General features: G+C 41.4%; 1 protein-coding gene and 1 non-coding gene across 7 annotated transcripts in view; both read left to right on the top strand.

The window, feature by feature from the left end:
• The window catches only part of susd2 (sushi domain containing 2), a 125,965-nt gene that overhangs the window by 31,232 nt on the left and 68,588 nt on the right, over nucleotides 1-26,145 (top strand). For 2 of the 6 annotated variants that reach the window (XM_043715912.1, XM_043715914.1), the window contains exons 8-12: nucleotides 1,705-1,860; nucleotides 13,183-13,347; nucleotides 18,076-18,324; nucleotides 22,974-23,246; nucleotides 23,726-23,902. In XM_043715912.1, coding sequence (XP_043571847.1) covers nucleotides 1,705-1,860; nucleotides 13,183-13,347; nucleotides 18,076-18,324; nucleotides 22,974-23,246; nucleotides 23,726-23,902 — 1,020 coding nt within the window. Of the gene's footprint in view, nucleotides 1-1,704; nucleotides 1,861-13,182; nucleotides 13,348-18,075; nucleotides 18,325-22,973; nucleotides 23,247-23,725; nucleotides 23,903-25,149; nucleotides 25,332-26,145 lie in introns of those variants that run through there. The other 4 variants (XM_043715913.1, XM_043715917.1, XM_043715915.1 and 1 more) reach the window with 4 other exon arrangements.
• LOC122562903 lies at nucleotides 13,462-13,569 on the top strand. Its single transcript, XR_006315444.1, has one exon. It is a non-coding gene; the product is annotated as a U6 spliceosomal RNA (small nuclear RNA).

Below are 26,145 nucleotides of genomic sequence, written 5' to 3'. Positions count from 1 at the left end.
GGAACAGACTTGATGGGCTGAATGGCCCAATGTCTGCTCCTATGTCTTATGGTCTTTTGGTCTTATGGTCTTTTGATCTGATAATCCTAAAGTCCACTTTCCTGCCTTTTCCCCCGACTCTTGATCCCCATACTGATTAAAAATCTGTCTCTCTCAGCCTTGTATACACCTAACAATCCAGCCTTAATTGCCTATTCCACATATTCACTACCAGTTGAGAGAAGAAGTATCTCCTCATTTCTGTCCTAACTGGGCAACCCCTTAGTCTGAGATTATATCTTCTGTCCTTGTCTGTCCCACAAGGGGAACCAGCCTTTCACTCTTTGCCCTGTCAGTTCTTTAAAGAATCGTACGTCCATCAATAAGGCTGCTGCTCATACTTCTAAACTCCAATGAGTATAGGCCCAACCTACTCAACCAGACAGTTCCTCCATACCTGTTACTAACTTAGTGAAGCGTCTCTGAATTGCCTCCATTCTTAGTGTATCTCTCCTGAGATAATGGGATCATAACTGGTTCCTCTTTCACCAGGCCTCTCGTGACCTTTCTCTGTAGTGAGCCTGTAAGTGGGCATTTTGTATAATGACCATCTGATTCACACTTGCCTGGGCAGCAAGTTGATTCTGAGATTGTAATTTCACTGCTGTCCCCAACACCCTGTCTGGTCCTCAAATTACACTGGGTGGATAATGCATCAGACAGTCCCCCATCCCTTGGGAATGTTGAGGTTACCTAAGATTAGATTAGATTACCTACAGTGTGGAAGCAGGCCCTTTGGCCCAACCAGTCCACACAGACCCTCTAAAGAGTAACACTCCCAGAGCCATTTCCCTCTGACTAATCCACCTAACACTATGGGCCATTTAGCATGGCCAATTCACCTGACCTGCACATCTTTGGACTGTGGGAGGAAACCGGAGCACCCGGAGGAAACCCATGCAGACACGGGGAGAATGTGCAAACTCTACACAGTCACCCGAGGATAGAATCGAACCTGGAACCCTGGTGCTGTGAGGCAGCAGTGCTAATCACTGAGCCACCGTACCTCATTCTGCCTCCACCACTAAAATGTAGGTGGCAAGGGGAAGTGGAGGCTGTTAGGAACAAAGGTGGAAGGAGTAGCGTGGGTATCTCTTTTGTCCCTGAGCCAGACAGATCCATCTTTCAAACACCCCTTGGACTTACCTCAAATTTTGGATTCCTGACACTTCTCCATCAGGAATTGATTGTAGTTCCGGCAGTGCCCACTACTCAGCTCTGGTGCTACTGAGCCTACAGAGCGGCCGGACAGTCCAGTTGGTTAATAGTTGTCTATGATGGGATTTCTTCTCAAATGGGGATCCATGCATGACCCTGGCTCCATTAAAATTGTTTTCAGTGTAATATTACTGTGGGGCAATTGGTTATTGGGTGGGCCTTTTGGCTGGGGTTGAGGTCTGGTGGAGTATGAAAGCAGGGGCAGAACTCCTGCTGCTAGCCCCAGCTCCTGACCTGAGCAATGTAAGCCCCGTACAGATCCAGGACTGAAAGACCCCTCTCGGCCACCCCATTCTGAACCCTATAAGAGAGCAGGATTTATGGATTCCTTGTAAAATTCACCCTCACGAATCAAATCCAAAAAAAAGAGACATTCTTAAAAATATAGAGATATATACAAATTGTTGTAAATATAGACATTTTTAAATTTCTTGAACTCTCTTCTAGGCACAACATTTGGAGATCCACATTTCTTTACTTTTGATGGGGCAAACTTCACCTTCAATGGGAGGGGCGAGTACACACTGGTAACAGGAGAAAGAAATGGCACAAATGGAGTTTTAGAAATCCAAGGAAGGACAGAACAAGTCAAGAATATAAATGGTAAGATTCCACAGGCAGTGGCCATTCACTGGGAATATTAGAGCATCTCATTAGTCTGGTATGCTCATCTCATGGCCAATAGCCAACGTTCATCTCTAAACATGCAACTGAAATGGGTGTAAGGCAAAAGATCTGGATTGTTATATTGTACAGTTCAGTGGAGATGAAGTAAAATATCCCTGAAATAACTCCACAAAGGCTGGTATCATGTCACCAAGTCACCAAGTCACATAGTTAAAAATCACACAAAACCAGATTATAGTCCAATGGGTTTATAGAGTCACAGAGATGTACAGCACAGAAACAGAACCATTGGTCCAACTCATCCATGCTGACCAGATATTCCAACCTAATCTACTCCCATTTGTCCGCACTTTGCCCGTATGCCTCCAAACCCTTCCTATTCATATACCCATCCAGATGCCTTTTAAATGTTGCAATTGTACCTGCCTCCACCATTTCCTCTGGTAGCTCATTCCATACACGTACCACCCTCTGCATGAAAATGTTGCCCCTTAGGTCCCTTTTATATCTTTCCCTCTCACTCTAAACCTATGCCCTCTAGTTCTGGACTCCCCACCCCAGGAAAAAGACTGTCTATTTATCCTATCCATGCCACTCATGATTTTATAAACCTCTATGAGGTCACCCCTCAGCCTCCGACACTCCAGGGAAAACAGCCCCAGCCTATTCAGCCTCTCTCTACAGCTCAAATCCTCCAAACCTGGCAACATCCTTGTAAATCTTTTCTGAACTCTTTCAAGTTTCACAACATCTTTTCGATAGGAAAGAGACCAGAATTGCACGCCATATTCCAAAAGTGACCGAACCAATATCCTGTACAGCCGCAACATGTCCTCCCAACTCTGACCAATACAGGAAAGCATACCAAATGCCTTCTTCACTATCTATCTGCCTGTGACTCCAGTCTCAAGGAGCTATGAACCTGCACTCCAAGGTCTCCTTGTTCAGCAACATTCCCCAGGACCTTACCATTAAGTGTATAAGTCGTGCTAAGATTTGCTTTCCCAAAATGCAGCACCTCGCATTTATCTAAATTAAACTCCATCTGCCACTTCTCAGCCCATTAGCCCATCTGATCAAGATCCCATTGTAATCTGAGGTAACCTTCTTCGCTGTCCACTACACCTCCAATTTTGGTGTCATTTTCAAACTTACTGACTATACCTTCTATGTTCATATCAAAATCATTTATATAAATGATGAAAAGTAGTGGACCCAGCACTGATCCTTGTGGCACTCCACTGGTCACAGGCCTCCAGTTTGAAAACAACCCTCCACTACCACCCTCTGTATTCTATCTTCAAGCCATATTTGGCAAGTGCTTGATTTTTATGCTGAAGTAGGACTTGAACATAAATGGCAGCAACAATGCTGCCAAAAAGTTAAAAATCACACAACACCAGGTAATAGTCCAACAGATTTAATTGGAAGCACTAGCTTTCGGAGCGCCACTCCATCAGGTGGTTGTGAGGAGCAGCGCTCCGAAAGCTAGTGCTTCCAATTAAACCTGTTGGACTATAACCTGGTGTTGTGTGATTTTTAACTTTGTACACCCCAGTCCAACACTGGCATCTCCAAATCATGGCCAAAAAGTCAGCAGAAAAATCGCGAGAGTCACACAATCGAGAAAACTAAAACTATCGAAGTGACATCATATGATGATACTTCCTGCATGTCTATTCTATAGCAAACAACAAATGATACTTGACCATAGCTTCCCACATGCCAGGAGGAGGAGCAATAAGACAAAATAAGAATGGAGTATTGAACATCACACAAATTTACATCACAGCTACATTTAACGCAATCATCTGAACGATGTCCAAAACTTGGACATCTGGGCAAAGCTGAACTTCCCTATGTAGGTTTACTTGAAGTGATTAAAGAAATATTTCTACAATATTTTAATTACAACAGTTAGCAATGCCTGGCATATGTAAACAATAGCAACACATACACAGTTTAGATAAACCACCAAGGCTATTTAGAAAGCAAGTTTTGAGAGGAGTTGAGTTTTACAACTAAGACAAATTAAGAATAACAATCTCTGAAAATGGTTCATTTGGTAGTACGTATTTATATATGCATAGTACATGACACTGACCTAGCTATCTCAGAGCTGGCTCCTTGAGTGAGCACAACACCTGGCAGTGCTGTTTTTACCTATCATTGAGGGCTCCCCGATTGGATCAGGTTCACAGTCCCAATCAGGCAACTCATACTGTATGTGAGGACAAATTAGGACAGATGCTAGAATCTGAAAACAAAAGATGCTGGAAATCACAGTGGGTCAGGCTTCATCTGTGGAGACAGACCAAGCTAACGTTTCGAGTCTAGATGACTGTTTATCAGAGCTGGTGTAAAGTGTGGAGTGGACAGCATTTATGTTATAGTTGCGGGATGGGAGTGCTGGGGGATCAAGAGTGTGGATAGTTTTTTTTTGATAATTGATACTCATCTCGACTTGAAATGTTAACTTGCTCTCTCCATAGTTGCTGCCTGACACACTCTGATTTTGAGTATATTTTGTTTTCATATTCTATGAGGTCCACCTGGCTGACTTTATTCCAAACATTACCGTCTCTCATTTCCCTGCTATATTTTGATGCCTTGAGTCATTTCTTTTCTCCTTATTAGTTGTTTAGTACAGTGAACTGAAATTTTGAATGGATTAAAAACAGGTAGTTATACCATTTCAGGAGTTTTGTTTAAGTTCCCGAATAACTGACCACACAAACAACTAACTTTGAACTTCCAATCTTGATTACATGATAACAATGTGGTACAGCGAGTAGTCCATATGAAAATAAGTAAACATAATGAATCTTTTAGCAAAAAAAGCCAGTGGGGACATGAGGAAATTCTTCGACAGCGAGCTGCATGCACAATCTGGAACAGGTGGTGAAAAAAAATTTAATAAGAACTTTAAAAAATGTAAATAAATGCCTGAAGGTGGAAACTTTGTTGGGAAAGTGGCAAGCTGACTCCTAGACGTTTTAATGATCCCAAATTGAGATCTCAGTTTTGATGTCAAGGGCATTAACAAGTAACTAGCTATAAGCATGTATCAACTTTTCACTTTAAAATGAGTTGAGGCTGTTACCAGGAATAATTGAACAGACTTTTGGGGGTGTGGGATGTGCGATGTGATGGGGTGTCAGATATTCCTGGTCCCAATTGGAACAGAATGAGGTGGGACTGAGAAACACAGCTGGTGAGTGGGGCAATTGGAAGTCCTGCCTCCTTTCTTACCCTCAGTCACTTTCATAAGAGCAAGAGAGTAGTCCTGGATCTCATGCACCTGCATGGAAGATGAAAGTGTCAACATGTGGGCTCACTGAGAGCCCTTCCTTTGTATGTTTTCTAAATTCCTGCAGATGACACCAGCCTTGTGGAGCTGTGAACAGAAAGAGTTTAAAAGCTAAATTTAGTTCTTTTGCTTCCTTCACTGTTCAAAAAATGCTGCAGCAAGACTTTTCCATGTTTATTCAGGTGAGCTGTGACAGTTCAGTGATTGAAAGATGTAATGAGTCCTTAAACAATGTGTTTGCCAGATTGCTGCTTCTATCATGTGACAATCTGTCAAGTAAACAATCGTCATTTGTAGATATGGAAAGTCTTCACATGACTTAAAAAAAATTCATCTCGTGGATTAAAAAAACCCACAGTACAATTGACATTGTTTTAAAAATAGCCTAATATAACAAAGTGCAACGTTTCATCTCGTCCCATTGTTTTTATGTATTCAGTGTCACTATCTGTTGAAATTGCAGTTCTGAAGTCTGTTTGTTTATTGTGGAAGTTTATGGGCTCTTGGCTACAATCCAATTAGCCAATCATTTTACATGGGTTTCAAATTGGTTATATAGATGCTTTGAAGAAACTGTTTGTTTGCTCAGACAATTTTACAGTACTCAACAGCTTTTAGTTATATAACTTTTGAATTCTGTTCACAAAGTGGACAATGACTTAGAGATGTGAGGTAGGGAAGAATGAGGGTGAGGAAGTAAAGGAATAAAGAAGTGAAGAGATGAGGAAGTGCAGAGATAAATAGGTTAGGAGGTGAAGGGGTAAATTTACAAAGGGCATTTAAAAAGTGACCAGAATGATTAACTTTGTTGGTAAGTCACTGACTAGCTTGGATAGACTAGGCCAATGTTTTTTGCCTATTGTGGCAGCCATTTCAATCTGTCTACTCAAGATGGTCTCCAGACAACTTAGGACCTGAAGTCTTGGAAGATTCTGCCAACCTGCAAACTAGAGATCCGATCATAATGGCAGAATTATTGAGGCAGTGCAACAGTGAATAATTATAGCAGTGTAAAAGTGGGTATTTATATCAAAGCGACAGTGTCAAACTGAGTAAATAAACAAGTGTGACCAGCAAGTAATTGTAGCATGTAATAGTGAGTAATTATAGCAATACAATAGTGTGTAATTACATAAGTCACACATAGCAGTGTAAGAATGGGTCATTATATAGTCTGACAGATGGTATTATATCAGTTTGACTTAAAAATTGTTCCAGTGTAAAAGTGAGTAATTATAGCAATATAAAAATAGGTTATTATAGCAGTTTAACAATAGATTATAATAGCAGTGTAATAGTGATTAATTAAAGCTGTGTAACATTGGATAATTATAGTACTGGATTAGTGGTGCTGGAAGAGCACAGCAGTTCAGGCAGTATCCAAGGAGCTTTGAAATCGACGTTTCAGGCAAAAGCCCTTCATCAGGAAGGGATTTTGCCCGAATCGTCGATTTCGAAGCTCCTTGGTGGTGCTGGAAGAGCACAGCAGTTCAGGCAGCATCCAAGGAGCTTTGAAATCGACGTTTCAGGCAAAAGCCCTTCATCAGGAATCTGGTTTCCAGAATCTGGTTTCCAGCATCTGCAGTCATTGTTTTTACCCTGTTTTTACCTAATTATAGTACTGTAACAGTGAGTACGTAAAGCTATGTAATAGTGGATAATTATGGGAGTGTAATAGTGAATCATCAGAGCCGTATAACAGTGAGTATTTATTGTACAATAAGGTACTGTTTCTGAAATAGTTAGTGTTGGGGACTTGTTGCATTAAACTCCACCTAATCTGGTAATATCATGTGAATGTCGGTGGGGTAAAGGCAGAACAGCTCTTAGTCTTGAAGAGTGAAGACATCTGCTCATTATCATCGTGACAAGGTCTATCTTACTAATTGAGCTTGACTATTATCATACAGTAAACTATATCTGAAGAGCCCCTTCTCATTAAGACCCACTTGTGATCATGTTTGGCAATTCAGCAAATGTATTACGGTAGCAGTGGAAGGAATGGTTGGGTAATAGTATAAGGTAACGATAGTGAGAATTCCTTTGCTTACAAAAGCAGAGAAAACTAGTGGACTGAGGAGCAGAGAAATCTAGGGGATTCAAGCGCAGTAGTGGACATTTACAGGATTAATGACTTTTTGTCATCAAGGGCTACTCATAGAAACAGTCAGCAGCTGAACTATCAACCATAATGTGGATAAACAGCTCACAATGACCTGCCACTGTTCGGATATTATAAGGCATGGTTACAGAAGGAAATCAAGGCCCATGGAAATAATTTAAATCAAGATTGTAGCACCAATAATATCACAAAATCAGAATTAAGGTGACAAAGGCACCATTTCAAAGATTAAACAGGGTCTAACAGAATAAGGTAGTACAGGGAATATTGAAGCTACAGTAAAAACAGGAAGTCCATAACTTAAACTATGATTCATGCAGGAAGAATTTATTAATGCAGCCAGCTTTATTTGGGAAATAATCAAAAACAATAGGCATAATTTATTAGGCTGTGAAAGATGGGAAATCATCCATTTAGCTACATAAAAATAGGACACCTACATTTTGACTGCAAAAACATGGGAAAAGCTTCATTAAACAGTACTGAAGTACAGCATTGCTATATTGCAGAATGCAAAGCCTTAAATGAAGAATAATTCACCAGCATTGCTATACTGTACATTTAAAAACCTTTCAGGTATGGGAAAAACAGCACTGCTATAATGAAGAAGTAAGAATCACCCTGGGAAGAGATTAAGTTATCACTGATAATGAGATTCCTAATAAGAATTTAAACATTTTAAAACACTTTTTAAAATGAAGAAGAATACATATTGACAGGAGAAACAATACTGCTTGGCAGAAGAAATTTTAGAGATATGCCAAATAGAACAGGGGTCGGACATTTTGGAGAAAACAGTTTTAAGATTTAGAACTGCTGCCGAGCTACACATAAAATTACAAGCTAGAAGTGACAGATAATGAGGTTATAGCTTGTCAAAATGTTAAAGAAAGCACAGATAACTTTCAATAAAGGTTTATAAACATTCGACATGTGCTTTAATCAGACAGCAAAGCATAGCTTTTCAAATTGTATTGGAAGCAGTAACCAAGAAGATTCACAGAGAAATCCTGGAAATTGAAGGACAAATTAATCACAGGAGAGTAATGGAATTTATTCAGTTTATAAGGAGACCATAGCTAAAGACAATCATGGCAAGCTAACAAAAGGAGTCGGCCAGATAGCAGACAATATGAGTCAGTGTCATGTTCTGGAACAATGATCACTCACAGGCACACACAGCGCTCAGGTATTGAAAAAAATGCAATTTCTGCAAAACTATAAGTTACTTCCGGAAGATTTGTAGAAGCAGGATTCAGTTATTGGGCGGCAAAAAGTGAAGTGGCTACTCACACAATGAGAATAAAGTACAGCAACTGACATTATAGAAGGTATCCAATGTATTTCAGTGGAAATTGCTGACCTCATCAATTAATTTTACCGAACCTGTTTTTGTGAATGGAAATCCCATTAATTTTAAGCTGGATGCAGTAGTGAGTGTCACTATCCTATCAAATCATTTAGCATGTGTGAAGAAACAGAAGTTACAGCCTACATAGAAGATAGGCCAGGTTGGACAGTCCTCAAGATTAAGGGTATGCCACAAGCAACTCTGCAATATCAAGGGTTGATAAAAGTGGAGATTGTAAACATACTTAATAATCAAGGAACCGCACTCGTGAGCTAGGATGCATGAATTGCCCTCAAGCTTCTTTGAAAGGTTGAAGACGTCGAATTATTCAGCAGTAACAACTTCTTTGGAAAGTTGTAACCTGATTTATTCACAGGATTGGAGAAACTCAATGCCAAATACAACATCACGTTAAAGAAGGATGCTAAACTGTTATGTCTCTACACAAAAGCTTACCATCTAGATGGTTAGGTCCCATTTGAAGAAAAATGCTGACTTTCATATAGCACTGTTGAATTACTAATTTCCCCCCCGCCATACCAATGTGGCTTATTACCATCAGACCTACTGATGGCTGAAAATTGTCAATTCAATTCCCGCAGCTGTCAAGGAGGTTGAGTCCACTGGACTATAGTTGTTTATGTAAAAATGAAAATTCTTACTGAGAGTAGCAAACTTCACAACTCTGAAAAAGCGAAAAATGCTGGAGAACCTCAGCAGGTCTGGCAGCATCGTTGGAGAGAGAACCAAGAGCTAATGTTTCAAATCCTTTGTGACTCATCCGCTAGGTTTTGTTTCTTGCAAGTCTTCCCATGTGAAGGCATATGAATGTCGACATTGAGCCACCATCATGGATCTTCAGAAGAAGGATCACTGGACTTGAAACATTAACATCTGTCCATAGATGCTGCCAGACCTGCTGAGTTTCTCCAGCAGTTTCTGTTTCTATAATTCTGTCATGCCTGGTTTAGATTGGTCCCTATTTCCTTAGCAGTGACTGAGGTGTTTCTTCTAACAGAGATATATCATCACCTAAAGATCCATGTTGTAATGGAAGTTTAGTTTGAGACTCAGAATTATTTTCTAATGGTGCTCAGTAGACAGGATTGACTTGTTTGTGCTGTAACTAGCATTCGTGCAAAAGTGATATTCTTGCGATGGAGCTGGGCATTGCTTCTGGTTGAGTGATTTCACTTCTCCACAACTTGGACAGTGACTCCTCACATCAAAAGATTTGAACACTTTTTGCATTGGTTTGTCTTGTGATTATTTGGAGTCTCACTAATGTATGAAGTCGCTAGGTTCTGATTATCTTAGAGTCATAGAGATGTGCAGCATGGAAACAGACCCTTCGGTCCAATTCATCCGTGCTGGCCGGATATCCTAACCTAATCTATCCCATTTGCCAGCACTTGGACCATATCCCTCTAAATCCTTCCTATTCATATACCCATCCAGATGACTTTTAAATGTTGCAATTGTACCAGCCTCCACCACTTTCTCTGGCAGCTCATTCCATACATGCACCACCCTCTGCGTGAAAACGTTGCCTGTTAGGTCCCTTATATATCTTTCCCCTCTCACCCTAAAGCTATGTCCTCTAGTTCTGGACTCCCCCACCCCTGGGAAAAATACTTTGTCTATTTATCCCATCCATGCCCCTCATGATTTTATAAACCTCTATGAGGTCGCCCCTCAGCCTTCGACCCTCCAGGGAAAACAGCTCCAGCCTGTTCAGCCTCTCCCTATAGCTCAAAACCTCCAACCCTGGCAACATCCTTGTAAATCTTTTCTGAACCCTTCCAAGTTTCACAACATCCTTTGGATAGGATGGAGACCAGAACTGCATGCAATCTTCCAAAAGTGACCTAACCAACATTCTGTATAGCCGCAACATGACCTCCCAACTCCTATATTCAATGTTCTGACCAATGAAAAAGCATACCAAATGCCGCCTTCACTATCGTACCTGTGACTCTATTTTCAAGGAGCTATGAACTTGCAATCCAAGGTCTCTTTGTTCAGCAACACTCCCTAGGACCTTAGCAGGACTTATATACTTAATGATAAGATTTGCTTTCCCAAAATGCAGCACCTCGCATTTATCTAAGTTAAACCCCATTTGCCACTCCTCAGCCCATTGGCCCATCTGATCAAGATCGAGATTTATTCTTCTGTTCCTCAGATTTTTCCATTGTTTTTCTAAATCTCACCTAGTAACACAAGCTGGGTAGACATTCTTTCAGCCTGAGATCTTCCTTTGGTTGTAAATATCCTGAAAAATGAACTAGAAATTCTGATGACAATTCTGTCTCTAATTAGTACTGGTTGTAAGGCTGCATATTGCAAAATACAAACAATGAAAAATGACCATTTACTAAGTTGTCAGTAGTTTCTCCTGAAAACTGTATTTTTAAAAAAATCTTGCTGTTATCCATAATGCTATTAGTTCTTAAGTAAAATAGGTGTCAAATGCTTTTGGCATCATCAAAGCTATCAGTATCTTCTTGAGCTATTTCTCTGTGATTACTGTAGTCTGATAATGTTTCCATGGAATAAAGCAGTGGTACTAACTTGTTCTGCTTCTGAATTGGTGTGTAGCCCTGAAGCAGTTCCATATCTCATTGTTTCTTTCATGCTGATCAATTTAATTCACTGATGCCTGAAAGATCTGTAACCTTAAAACTGCTGGATCGTAATAACTGTCTTCATTCCTTTGTGAAATTAATTTTCTCATTTAAATTCTGAAAGTATTTTTAAAAATTTTGGTATTCTCAGGTGCTTTTCAAATTTGAGTTGTGATTTCAATTCAATTGCTACCTAGCTTGTTGAATCTTCGAGAATTTTTTTGAAATTACTGTTAAATGTTAATTGTAGATTTTCCTGTAAGCTGTTAAATTACAAAGAGTTATTGCTTAAAGAAAGACTTAAATCTACTTTGATTCACCTGTGATTTTTTTTTCTGTATTTTAAATTATCAAAATTTCTTTTATCTTTATATGCTTTAAATTGTCATTCTTCACAAATTTAAGATTTTGATCTAGAGAACTGTGTGGGAGTTTGATACTTAGTGGTGTTTCGCATCCTTTTCAACAATATTGATGATTTGATTTGATTTGACTTATTGTTGTCACAAGTATCTAAGTATAGTGAAAATTTTGTTTTGTGTGCAGTATACGCATGCCACTGATTTGTTATATCGGTGTATTTATGGGTAATTATGACAGCGAATAAGTATAGCGGTGTTACAATGAGTAATTGTACCACTATAACAGTATGGAATTATATATATACAGTGTAATTAAAGTAGTATAAGATGAGTAATTATGCAAATGTAACATGGATAATTAGAACAGTGTAACCATAATTATAAAAGGAGATATTGAGTAATTATAGCAGTGTAAGTGCATAATTATAGCAGTGTAAGTGCGTGATTATAGCAGTGTAAGTGCGTGATTATAGCACTGTAACAGTAATTATATATGTGTAGCATCATGTAATTGTACCAGTGTAACAGTGAGTACTTATACCACTGTAACAGTAGATATGTCAGTGTAGCAATGTGTAATTATACCAGTGTAACAGTGAGTACTTATACCACTGTAACAGTAATTACATCAGTGTAGTAGTGTAATTACAGCATTTGCAACAGTTAGTGATTGTAGTAGTGGGTAAAAGTACATGATTGGAGCAGCGAGTAACTGTAGCAGTGGACAATGAATAATGAAAGCAGTATAACAGAGTATTTGGAGCAGTGTAACAGAGAGTGATTGATTATAGCAGTGTAACAATGGGTAGTTTTATCAGTGTAACAATGATAATTTATAACCATGTGGCAATGGGTAATTGTAGCAGAGTAACAGTGAGTAATGATACCTATCTAACAGTGAGTGATTATAGCAGCGTCACTATGAGAAATAATGGCACTGTGATATTGAATAATTATTGCAGTGCAACAGAGAGTAATTAGAGCAATATAACATTGCATAATTACAGCAGTGTCAACGGTGAGTAATTATAGAAGTGAAATGTTGTGTAATTATAGCAGTGTAACAGTGTCTAATTATAGTAGTTTAACAGTAAATAATTATACCAGTGTTACAGAGAATAATTATACCAATCTGCCAGTGAGGAGTTCTACCAGTGTAACAGTCTGTAATTAAGAATACTATGTAAATTGAAAATATAATAGTGGAAATTATAGATGTATAACTGGTAAATGATGGCAAATTACAGTGGCTAATTCTAGCATTACGGTGGTGAGGATTTAGCATAATTGAAGTCAATAGTTATAGAATTATAGCATTGGACAATTAAGGTACAATAAAATGGCTATAAAACTGTGGACAATCATAAACACTAGGAGTTGGCACAATCACAAGTTGGATTGGACCTTGAATTCCATTGCAAGCCTGATAAAAATCTCCTCTCGGATTTGTAGCTGCAATTTTTATTCTGTTCAGGTTTATGTCAGAGCATTATTGATTGGCAATTAGCTGCATTGCCTTTTTACAGGGACATATGCAAATTCGACTGGCTTTACTGCTGTTGCTATGCAGGAAGGTGACTCTGATGTGATTGAAGTCCGTGTTCCAACCCATTCTAACAATGCCAGTTTGGAGGTGCTGGTCAACCATGGGGTTGTAACTTTCAATGAGCAAAGCTGGATGGATCTTAAAGGTGAGTTTTCGTTTGCATTTGTGAATGCTCAGGTAACCTGGATGCACCCAGCTATTTCATGTACTGTCCAGGCTGATAACTCTTATGCTGTGAACTGTCCTTCAGTCACCATCAGTGCTCGCTTCAACAGCACATATACTAAAATTGGAATGATACAGAGAAGATTAGCATGGCCCCTGCGCAAAGGATTATATGCAAATTTGTGAACTGTTCCATATTAGGTTGGCATGGTGGCTCAGTGGTTAGCACTGTTGCCTCATTGCACTAGTGACACCAGTTCGATTCCACCCTCGGGTGAGTGCCTGTGTGGAGTTTGCACATTCTTGTGTATCTGCGTAGGTTTCCTCTGGGTGCTCTGTCTTCCTCCCACAATCCAAAGATGTGCAGGTTTGGTGGATTTGGCAATGCTAAATTGCCCCGTAGTGTCCAGGGATGTGCAAGCTAGGTGGATTAGCCATGGGAAATGCAGAGTCATAGTGATAGGATAAGAGGGTGGGATGCTCTTTGGAGGGTTGGTGTGCATTTGATGAGGTGAATGGCCTGCATACAAACTGTAGGGATTTTATGATTCTATACATGGAGGAGCAGATTGGGAGACAGATTTTGGAAAGGTTGCACAAGTAACAGGATGGTTGCCTTTGGTGACTGCAACTTTCCTAATAGTGATTGGAACCTCCTTAGTGCGAATAGTTTGGATGGAGCAGATTTTGTCAGAAGGATTCCTGACTCAATATGTAGATAGGCCAACTAGAGGGGAGGCCATATTGGATCTGGTGCTTGGCAGTGAACTAGGTTAGGTGTCAGATCTCTCGGTGGGAAAGGGTTTTGGTGATAGTGATTACTATAGACATGGAGAGGGATAGGAGCAGACAGTATGGGAAATTATTTAATTGGGGGAGGGGGAATTTCAATGCAATTAGGCAGGATCAGTGGAGCTTAAATTGAGGCCTGATATTCTCAGGGAAATGCACAACAAAAGTGTGGAGGTTGTTTAGGGAACACTTGCTACAAGTGCTGGATAGGTTTGTCCCACTGAGGCAAGGAAGGGATGGTAGGGGGAAGGAACCTTGGAAGACAAGAGATGTGGAACATATAACAAAGAGGAAGAAGGAAGCTTACTTAAGGTTGAGGAAGCAAGGATCAGACAGGGCTCTAGATGGTTACAAGGTAGCCAGAAAGGAACTGAAGAATGGACGTGGGAGAACTAGAAGGAGGCATGAAAAAGCCTTGGTGGTTAGGATTTAGGAAAACTCCAAGGCTTCTACACTTGAGGAACAAGAGGATGACCAGACTGAGGGTAGGGCTGATCAGGGATAGTGGTGGGAAGTTGTACCTGAAGTGGAAGGTAGGGGAGGTCCTTAATGAACACTTTGCTTCAGTGTTCACTAGTGAGAGGGACCATGTCATGGATGAGGATAGCATGAAACAGACTGATATGCTCGAACAGGTTGATGTTAAGAAGGAGGATGTCCTGGAAAGTTTGAAGAACATAAAGATAGATAAATCCCCTAGGCCAGATGGCATATATCCAAGGTTTTGATGGGAAGCAAGGGAAGAAATTGCTGCTCCTTTGGCGATGATGTTTGCGTCCTCATTGTCCACTGAAGTAATATTAGATGATTGGAGGGTGGCAAATGTTATTCCCCTGTTCAAGAAAGGGAATAGGGATAACCCCTGGGACTTATAGATCAGTCAGTATACATCGGTGTTGGGCAAATTATTGAAGAGGATTCTGAGAGACAGGATTTATGATTATTTGGAAAAGCATAGTATGAGAGGTAGTCACAATGGCTTTGTGAGGGGCAGGTCATGCCTCACGAGCCTTACTGAATTCTTTGAGGATGTGACAGAACACATTGATGAAGGTAGAGCAGTGGATGTCATGTATACGGATTTTAGCAAGGCATTTGATAAGGTTCCCCATGGTAGGCTCATTCCAAATGCTATGAGGCATGGGATAAGGGGAAATTTGGCTGTCTGGATCCAGAATTGGCTGGCCCATAGAAGACAGAGAGTGGTGTAGATGGAAAGTATTCAGCCTGGTGCTTGGTGACCAGTGGTGTTCCATAGGGATCTGTTATGGGACCTCTGCTCTTTGTGATTTTTATAAATGACTTGGATGAGGAAGTGGAAGGGTGGCTTAATTAGTTTGCTGATGGCACAAAGGTCGGTGGAGTTGTGGATAGTGTGGAGGGTTGTTGTAGGTTGCAATGGGACATTGACAGGGTGCAGAGCTGGGCTGACAGATGGAGTTCAACCTGGAAATGTGGGAAGTGATTCATTTCGGAAGGTCAAATTTGAATTCAGATTACGGGTTAAAGGCAGGATTCTTAGCAGTGTCGAGGAACACAGGGACCTTGGGGTCCATGTCCATAGATCCCTCATCGATGCCACCCAAGTTGACAGGGCTGTAAAGAAGGCGTATAGTGTGTTGGTTTTCATTAGAATGGGGAGCTCTAACAAGCCCCAGTTAGGTCACATTTGGAATATTGTGTTCTGTTCTAGTCACCTCAGGAAAGATGTGGAAGTTTTAGAGAGGGTACAGAGGAGATTGACCAGGATGCTGCCTGGGACTGGAGGGCTTGTCTTATGATGAAACGTTGAGGGAGCTAGAGCTTTTCTCGTTGGAGCAAAGAAGGATGACAGGTGACTTGATAGAGGTGTGCAAAATGTTGAGAGGCATAGATAGAGTGGATAGCCAGAGACTTTTTCTCAGGGTGGAAATGGCTATCATGGGATGGGTTGGGGGGGCATGATTTTAAGGTGATTAGGGGTGCTGTCAGAAATAGGTTCTTTACACAGAGAGTGGTGGGTGCGTGGAATGCACTGTCAGCAGTGGTAATGGATTTAGATACATTAGAGACATTTAAGTGAGTCCTGGATAGGCACATGGATGAAAGTAAAATGAAGGGTGGGTAGGTCAGTTTGAGCTTAGAGTAGGATAGAAAGTCAGCATAACATTAAGGGCTGAAGGGCCTGTAGTGTTCTATACTCTATAACTCTCAACAGGTTACAGTCTCACTCCAAGAATTTTGGCACCAAGATGCTGACACTGCAAGGTAGTAGTGAGGGAATGCTGTACTGTCTGAGCTGCCAGCTTTTGGATGAGACTTATATTGATGCCCCACTTGCCTTCTCCGGTAGATGTGTAAGGTTCCCATGGAAATATTTTGGAAAAAACTCAGTCTTGCCAGCCTCCAATGGTATATTTATCCCCCAAACAATATTAGGAAATAGATCCTAGTTCTGAAGAAGACTCAGATTGGACTCAAACTGTTAACTCTCTTTCTCCCTCTGCAGATGCTGCCAGACTTGTCCTTGTTTGTGTTTAGAGTCATAGAGATGTACAGCACAGAAACAGACCCTTCGGTCCAACTAATCCATGCCGACCAGATATCCTAAATTAATCTAGTCCCATTTGCCAGCACTTGGACCATATCCCTGCAAACCCTTCCTATTCATATACCCATCCAGATGCCATTTAAATGCTGTAATTGTACCAGCTTTCACTACTTTCTCTGGCAGCGCATTCCGTACACATACCACCCTCTGTGTGAAAAAGTTGCCCCTTAGGTTCCTTTTAAGTTTTTCCTCTTTCGTCCAAAACCTTTACCCTCTAGTTCTGGACTCCATCACGCCAGGAAAGGACCTTGTCTATTTACGCTAACCATGACCCTCATGATTTTATAATCATCTGTAAAGTCGCCCCTCAGCCTCTGACGCTCGAGGGAAAACAGCCCCAGCCAATTCAGCTTCTCCCTATAGCTCAAATCCTCCAACCTGGCAACAGCCTTGTAAATCTTTTCTGAACCCTTTCAAGTTACACAACATCCTTCCTGTAGCAGGGAGGCCAGAATTGCACACAATATTCCAAAAGTGGCCTAACCAATATTCTGTACAGCTGCAACATGACCTCCCAACTCCTACGCTCGTTGCACTGATCAATAAAGGAAAGCATACCAAGCACCTTCTTCATTATTTTATCTCAGCAAGGGGCCCAGCAATCACTTCCCTAGCTTCCCATAGAGTTCTAGGGTACATCTGATCAGGTCCTGGGGATTTATCCACTTTTATGCATTTCAAGACATCCAGAATCTCCTCCTCTGCAAGATGGAATTTTTCAAGGTGTCACCTTCTATTTCTCCAGATTCTGTACCTTCCATAGTAAAGACTGATGCAAAATACACATTTAGTATCTTCCCATCATCTGCAGTTCCACACTTTGACTGCCTTGCTGATGTTTGAGGGGCCCTACTCTCTCCCTAGCTATCCTTTTGTCCTTAATATATTTATGAAAACCCTTTGGATTCTCCTTAACTGTATTTGCCAAAGCTATCTCATGCCCCCTTCTTTGCCCTCCTGATTTCCCTCTGAGGTATATTCCTACTGCCTTTATTCTCTTCTAAGGATTCACTCAATTTCTGTTGTCTATACCTGACATATGCTTCCTTCTTTTTCTTGACTAAAACTTCAATTTCTCTCGTCATCCAGCATTCCTACACCTACCAGCCTTTCCTTTCACCCTAACAGGAATATACTGTCTCTTGGAAAAGCAGCATCTGAGGAGCAGGAGAATCGGCGTTTCGGGCATGAGTCCTTTGTCAGGCGACAAGAATGCAAGTCTATCTTTGTCTCTTTCTAAATGAGCCACATTTTTGGGCGAAGGCACCATGACACCACAGGGTGATGTATCAGAGGGATATTTATTTGGCTTCTTGTCCTCCCCAGGTGTTTTTGTATATTCGGCCACCCCGCAGAATGTTACTGTCATGTTTCCGTCTGGAGCTGGTGTGGAAACGCGAGCAAGAGGTGCGCTCTTGAGTATCACGGTTCTTTTACCAGACACATTCATGAACTGGACAGAAGGTCTCTTTGGAGTAATGAGTAACAGCCCAGATGACGACTTTACCTTCAGGAATGGCTCAGTTCTGGCTGCTGATGCCAGTCCGGAAATGTTCTACGAACTGGGTACCAGCTGTGAGTAGACCTCTCAAGTTGCTAATTCTCCCTTTTGACCCATATCTAGACATACATTTTGCTGCACAGTCTTTTAATCGAATTCCAGCTGTAATTTAGTGATGTCTTTTACTAAGTAAATCCAGCATAACTTGTCACTTATGACAAATGGCATAATTTTGCAAGCAACCATTTTGCTTTGTGATTGGTGCAGTGGTCAACGGTTTGATTCATGTGTTTCTGATCATTCGATTGGTAACTGAGTAGGGCTTACTCAGCTTGCTTGATTGGTTAAACCTGGGTGTTAGAGTAAACAGAAAGGCATAGCATTTTGTGATTGGAATGATGTTTTAAAGAGCTGTAAAACAAATTACTTCAGAACAAATCAGCAACTGCCAAAATGATTCACTGTTCCAGGGTGATTCTGATAACTTCCATTTTCTATTCTCATACTGGTGAACTTCCGAAAGCCTCCCCTCTTGCTCCCTCCATCTTTAGTTTGAACAACAGCTCAGAGATGTCTTTGTCATTAAGGTTGTGGTCTCTGATCTGCTGTCTTTGCCCTTCCTTGCTTCCCTCCCTTCCTCTTCGTGACCAAGTCAGACATCCTGTAAGATTACCCTCTGCCATAGCCCTGGACTTTCTCTTGTTTCTCGCCTGTTTCCCCTTAGATCCTCTCCAAGCCCATCCAGTCCAGAAAATGTACCTCGTGTTCCCTTCACACTATTCCCAGGAAAACTGGTGACCACCCAACTTCAATTCCTCACTCTTATATTAGTGAATGGTGTCAATGATTCCCTCTCCTGTTTTAATACTCTTATGTTTGCAAAGCTGTCATCAGGCTGAAAACATAATGCTAGATACCTTCTGCTGACACTCATGACTGCCTGTGGCCTGTCTCTTTGCTTGTCTGATACTTGCCAAAATCTCCTCTCATGAACGATCAGGAAGGTTGACGCCTTCTGACTGAATTTAGTGGTCATCTGCAAAGCAACAACACTCGTCTCTGGCATTCAATCAAACTGCAGATTCAGCAAGATTATGAGTTTGAAACAGGAACCGGAGGAACAAAGAACAAAGAAAATTTACAGCTCAGGAACAGGCCCTTCGGCCCTCCAAGCCTGAACTGATCCAAATCCATTGTCTAAACCTGTCGCCCAATTCCTAAGCATCTGTATCCCTCTGCTCCCCACCTACTCATGCATCTGTCCAGACGCATCTTAAGAGAATCTACCGTACCTGCATCTACTATCTCTGCTGGCAACGCATCCCAGGTACCTACCACCCTCTGTGTAAAGTACTTGCCACGTGCATCCCCCTTAAACTTTTCACCTCTCACCTTGAAAGCGTGACCTCTCGTTATTGAATTCTTCACCCTGGGAAAAAGCTTATCTCTATCTACCCTGTCTATACATTTCATGATTTTGTAAACCGCAATCAGATCCCCCTCTCAATCTCCTTTTTTCTAATGAAAACAATCCTAACCCACTCAGCCTCTGTTCATAGCTAGCACCTTCTATACCAGGTAACATCCTCGTAAAAGGAGGGGTTACAGACTAAACATACGGGGTAAGTCATTTAGGACTGAGATGAGGAGGAATTTCTTCACTCAGTGAGCATGTGGAATACCCTGCTCCAGAAAGGAGTTCAGGTCAAAATACAGTAGCACCTCGACATACAAACGACCCCATTCACGAACAAATTGGTTTACGAACAGGATTGTATGTAAAATTTTGCTTCAACGAAATTCAAGGTATGAACGCATAAAGCCCGTGTGTGACCATGTGGTTTCATTGTTCTGCTTTGCTACGTGCTTGTTGAATGCAAAAGCTCTCGGGCCCCGCGTGATCTCATTCAGTTCGTCTTTGGAGCACGCGCGCGCTGTGAACAGCGTTCGTTGCTACGTCCAAGCATTCTTCTGCTATCCGAAAAATGGGAAAAATTGATTCAGTTCGCGAACCTGGTCCTGGAACGGATTAAGTTCGTAAGTCGAGGCGCTACTGTATTGAATGTTTTCAAAAATGAGTTAAATGTAGTTCTTAGAGCTGAAGGGAATCAAAGGGTATAGGGAGCAAGCAGGAACTAAGTTGGATGATCAGCCATGATTATGTTGAATGGCAGAATAGGCTCAAAGGGCTGAATAGCATGCTCTGCTCCAATTTTCTATGTTTCCATGACAAATTCCTTCCTGACCTTGCCCTCAGTGTTAGCCAGTTGTGTGTGGTGACTGCATCACATAATCTATACAGATCAGGCTCTTCAGTGAAAGGCAATGGATCAGAAATGTAAATCCTATTTATTTGACGTGAATCACTTGACAAAATTTAAAATATAATCATATTTTTAATAATAATGTTTTATTTAAAACATTTTTATAACTATTTCGAAGGGATTTGATAATTCATTTTAAAAAGTGTTATATCCAGAAATATTTCAAATTCTGATAAATTGTGTTTGAAAAGTCATATATTTTACATTTTAACCAGATAAATCAGATGTTAATGTAAATGACAGTTAACAAGATCTTTTAAAAGTTTCCACGTTGATCTTTTAACAAGGTTTATCTGAATTGTTTAAAATGTAATTTGCACTAAAACAATGAAACTATCTAATGAATCATCTTTAAAATATGAAATGAATGATCTTCCAGAATTATTTAATTGAATCTATTTTCATGTTAGAATATCCTTTCTGGGAATGCATCTTTTTGACGTTTTTGTGAATTAAGGAGGCTCCACAGTGCTTGGAAGGGGACAGATTTTTTTAAGTGCAGGCATTTTGTTATTAGTGAGAAATAAACTGAAATTCAAGGGAAGCTCTATTAAATATTCAGCTTAGTAACAGTCATTGCAAGGACCTGCGAGCCTTGGATTTGCTGCAACTTCTGAATTTCAATGCTATAGTCTATATTCCAGAAATTACTGGACATGCTCCAGTGCTCCAAATGCAAAATACACTAAAGCACTGGGACTACGAAATCCACCTCAATGTTTTTGACCTGTGCTCCACATTCTACTCATTAATCTGACTCCATCACAGTGTTCATGTCCTATTCACCCCTGAGTGCAACTCTCCTCCGCATCCCCCGTTCATGTCCTATTCACCCCTGAGTGCAACTCTCCTCCGCATCCCCCCCCCCCCGTCCCCATCCAATATTCCTTCCACAGTGCAAAACTCCACGTCTGCATTATTGTAAGTCACCACCTTGCCTCAGTCCGTTTACCCTATCCATGTTTTTGTAACTTCTGGGCTCAACTATTCCAAATCTCTTTTGGCTGACCTCCTATCTTGCAATTTCCATGAACCCCAAGTACATTAAAAGCTCACCATTGGTCACTATTACTTGCTGTTATTATTACAAATCTGCAGTTGAAACCAACTCGATTTGTGGTACAGAGCTTGCCTATTGCTGAGAAAGAATCTGTATTTTGTGCAAGATTTTCTTCTTGCATTCATCAGGACAATTTGCAAGATACTAATAAAAACGGAAACTGGATACTGTGTGAGAAAATTGTACAGATTGATTGGCGAATGGACTCTGATTGGTAGAAGTGTTGTCGTGGAGAATATATCAGTTAATGATCACTGACAGTTAACTGCCAAGCTTTGTTTAACCTTAAACTAAGGAGATTGATTCTGTTTAGTCAAGGCAGTGTTCTGAAGATGAAATGGAGGACGGCTGTCACGTAATTTGTTCAACTGAAAGAGACGTAATGTGAATGTGAATCTTAAATCTGTGAAGACCAGGGCCCCATGCATTCATAAATGTAGCTTCCAATAGATGCAAATGTACCACACTGCAAGTCTGACTATCAATCTCAAATTGGTTTTAGCACAGTTATGACTATTTAGCAAATGCTATTCTATCATAAAATCACATCTAATATTGGATGCTTAGAGTGATAGAGTCATAGAGATGTACAACATGGAAACAAATCCTTCGGTCTAACTTGACCATGCTGACCAGATATCCTAACCTAATCTAGTCCCATTTGTCAGCATTTGGCTGATGTCCCTCTAAACCCTTCCTGTTTATCTACCCATCCAGATGCCTGATGTTGTAATTCAACCCACCTCCACCACATCCTCTGGCAGCTCATTCTATACACACACCACCTCTGTGTGGAAAAAGTTGCCCCTTAGATCCCTTTTAAACCTTTCCCCTCTCACCCTTAAGCTTAAGCCCTCTAGTTTTGGACACCATAACTTGGGGAACAAACCTTGGCTATTCACCCTATCCATGGTTTGCATTTTGCAAACATGGGTTGGTTAGGTACACCTGGTTTAAATGGTCGACGGGACTTGCTGTCCTTAAGCTCATTGTTTTTTTTGAGTTGTCCTGATGAGTGCAAGTCAAAAAGCTTTGACAAAATATTACTCAGATGTTCCCAAGCCTACAGAAATGTGAAACCCCTTCCACCCCTGTCCCCATCAACACACAGACTTTTCAGATCCAATCCCAGTTTTTCTGAGTCATTCCCTCATGATTTACTTTGACTCTTCCAGTTCTGTGATCTCATCAGAAACCAGACTAGATACCACACTAAGCTCTTCAGATCGAAGCAGCCACTACTTTTGTTCCAGACCTTTGAATTGGCAGGTTTTGATTCTGTAAGTGTGTCACCGCATGTTCAGAGATCTTCTTCAATGCATTTATGTTTCCTTCCTAGGGGCAATTGAAAACAAAAGTTCTCTCTTCACTTACGACAGCCAGTTCTTACTGGATAATTACTTGCATGCTCCGAAGCATCACCCGGATTTCACTCCCGTTTTCTCAGTGACGGTTGACCCTGCGGGTCCATTGTATGCTGAAATGTCAGCACTGTGTCAAGGGAACAGGTTTTGCCAATTTGATACGCTTGTAACTGAGGACCTTCAGGTGGGACACGCGACAATGGTCTCTTACGAGAGTTACATGAAGTTGGTTGAAAGCCTTGAGCCAGGTGAGATATGTAGCTGTTGTTTGACCCTTTAAAGTGTCTGCATGAAATTACTTAGAAATCACAGCACTGTACATGACCATTCTTATTAATCTATGTCAGTGTTTCTGTATACATGAATATCTCTTATCCTGCTCTGTCTAATCCTGTTACAGCTTTTTCTATTCCTTTCTGCCCTATGTACTTTGAGTGTCATGAATCAGTGATCTAAAGACCAGTTTTAAGTATAGCTTCCATTGGTTGTGAATGCATTTTTCAGATCTGTGCCCTTGAGGAAGGACTCATCAATCCTACTTTCTTAAGCTGTCAGTGTTTGATGAAACGTTTGTTGCAGAGAGCATTATCACATGAAGATGTTCACAATAGCAAAAGAATACTCAGTGTTAGGCAGGATATTATAATCTTCTGAAACTTCTTTATGTTTCTGAGTATTGGGTTTCACATCACTGATTCACCCTTTTCATTCGGTTTTGATTCTTCAGTGATCTCCTGTGGGTTTCTGGATGAGCCCAAGAATGGGGCAAAAAAAGGGGACCTCTACTTGGTTGGAGCATCTGTGAATTTCACATGCAGTCAGGGCCACGTCCTTTCAGGATCAGCTAGGCGCACGTGCCTGCCATCTGGGCAGTGGTCCGGACAGCCCACCTTTTGTATATCTGGTAAGAAAGATATTTGTCTTACAGGGTCTGCACACCATGAACCCATCACACCCTGCATAAGAAACAGAAATCCATGGGATCTGATGGGATTTGTGGAGAGAAGCAGAATTATCATTTCAGGTTCTGTCACCTTTCATTGGAAAAGAGCACTTGCTGCTTTTATTTCAGATTTCCACCGCACTCCTTATTCACAATACGCAGAAACTCAGGAGGGAAAAAAGATCTCCACCACTTTACAGGGAAAAGAGAGGCAGAGAGGAGCATGTATTGTGACTTTGATTGTCATCCAACCACATTTACTCAACCATAATTGCTCCAAAATTCTTCATTTCTCAACCCGTCCACTACACACCAGCACAGTGCCTTTCTGGTTAATAAATAATATTTCCATTACAATGTCACTAAAACTGAGCTGTTTATGCTTGTGCACCTTCTTAGTGACTGGTTAGGGGGTTCTTTGCCGTGCTAGTGCTTCCAGGTAGTGCCAATCCATGACTGCAGCTCCCAGGAGGAAACTGTGAGATTGAACTGGCTTGAACTGTGGGCAACTGGTTTTGAACTGATCTCAGTTGGATTCCACTGGAGAGCACAGTGGCTTGGTGGTTAGTACTGCTACGTCACAGCGCCAGGGACCCTGGTTTGATTCCAGCCTCGGGCGACTCTCTGCCTGTGGTTTGCAGATTCTCCCTGTGTCTGTGTGGATTTCCTCCGGGGGCTCCCTTTTCATCCCACAGTCCAGACATGTGCAGGTTAGGTGAATTGGCCATGCTAAATTGTCCATAATGTTGAGGGATATGTAGGTTAGCTGCATTAGTCAAGGGAAGTGTAGGTGTATGGGTCTGGGTGGGTTACTTTTCGGAGGGTTGGTGTGGGCCTGTTTCTACACTGTAGGGATTCTATGACCAATTCTGCTGGAATTGTCAGAAATTCTGCTGGGGTTCTCAGTGGCTGAGTGAGCACCAGTACTTTTCAGCCGGCACCAGTTGTTTTACCCAAACCAGTCAAAACCATCCCATTCCAATGGCTCTGTGGCCATCCAGTTGTGTGTGGGTCCCTCCACCTTCACTGATTATTTCTCTCTCATTCCATTGGACTCTTCTCTCTCCAATCTTCACCTTCCCTCCTCCTGCGCCGACTACATTTGATTTTGCTCTGTCCCTCCTCATGATTGGATGTGCTCTCTCAATGCAAATTATTTGAGGGGTTATGTTTGTTGTCTCATTGATTTTAACATTTTGTTTGTGCAGAAGCAAAATTGCAAGAATCACACAAGTGACAGTTTCAAAGGAGATTGGCACGTTTTGAAAAGTATACCTGATCTTAATTCAGTTCTTGAGAATAAACTCAGTGCATGTACAAACTAATACATTGGGAAGATTTCATATCAGAAAGAAAAAATACAATAAAACAAATGATTTCATGTTGTCAATCACAGACTTTGTTTCATATTTATTCCATGAATATTCAGTGGGATTGGATTTTTTCTTGTACCCTCCGGGCATTTTGTCACTTTCTGTAAGGTTTTGCAGCCCTGCCAACCGGCTGCTGGTAAACTGCCCTCCTTCTGCAGACGGCCCTGCGTGGTGAGCTCCTGCAATTCTCGACATTATGCTGCACCGTCTCACCATGAGGTGGCGGTAGCAGTCTGGGTTGGCTGACAGGAAAACAATGGGGCATCTGGCAGTGTGGCGAGGCTGGGAGTCACAAATGCTGTCCCTCTGAGAGAGGAAACAGGGTCCATGCCTGTACACTGCCACTGTCCAGAACTGCACCTCACTGAATGTTATCATCTGCTCCAGCACAGATTGCTCGAATGCTGTGAGAGACCAAAGGTAGACAGGCAGGAGGCTGGAAGAACACCGTAAGCCAGGCAGCATCAGGAGGTGGAGAGGTCAATGTTTCGGGTGTCACCTTTCTTCAGGACTCAGTAAGAGGCCTGCAGGCACCTTGGAACATTGAGATTCACGGATATAATGGCAAGAGTTGGAGCCTGAATGGCAGAAACTGGACCCTGAGCAGCACAGTCTGAATTTTCCCCTCCATCTCAATCTGAGGTTCCCCTCAGTCTCAGTCAGACCTTCCCACGTATCGCAGTCTGATCTTTCTCCCCATGTCTCAGTCTGACCTCTCCCCTCTGGCTCAGTCTGGTCTTTCTCCACATGTCTCAGTCTGACCTTCTCCCCCCCCCATGTCTCAGTCTGACCTTTCCCCCATGTCTCAATCTGACCTTCCCCCCCGTCTCA

Source organism: Chiloscyllium plagiosum, chromosome 25, assembly GCF_004010195.1.
Source record: "Chiloscyllium plagiosum isolate BGI_BamShark_2017 chromosome 25, ASM401019v2, whole genome shotgun sequence".
Lineage (NCBI taxonomy): Eukaryota > Metazoa > Chordata > Chondrichthyes > Orectolobiformes > Hemiscylliidae > Chiloscyllium > Chiloscyllium plagiosum.
Note: the sequence above shows the minus strand (reverse complement) of the source record. Positions and strands in the feature narration are given on the sequence as shown.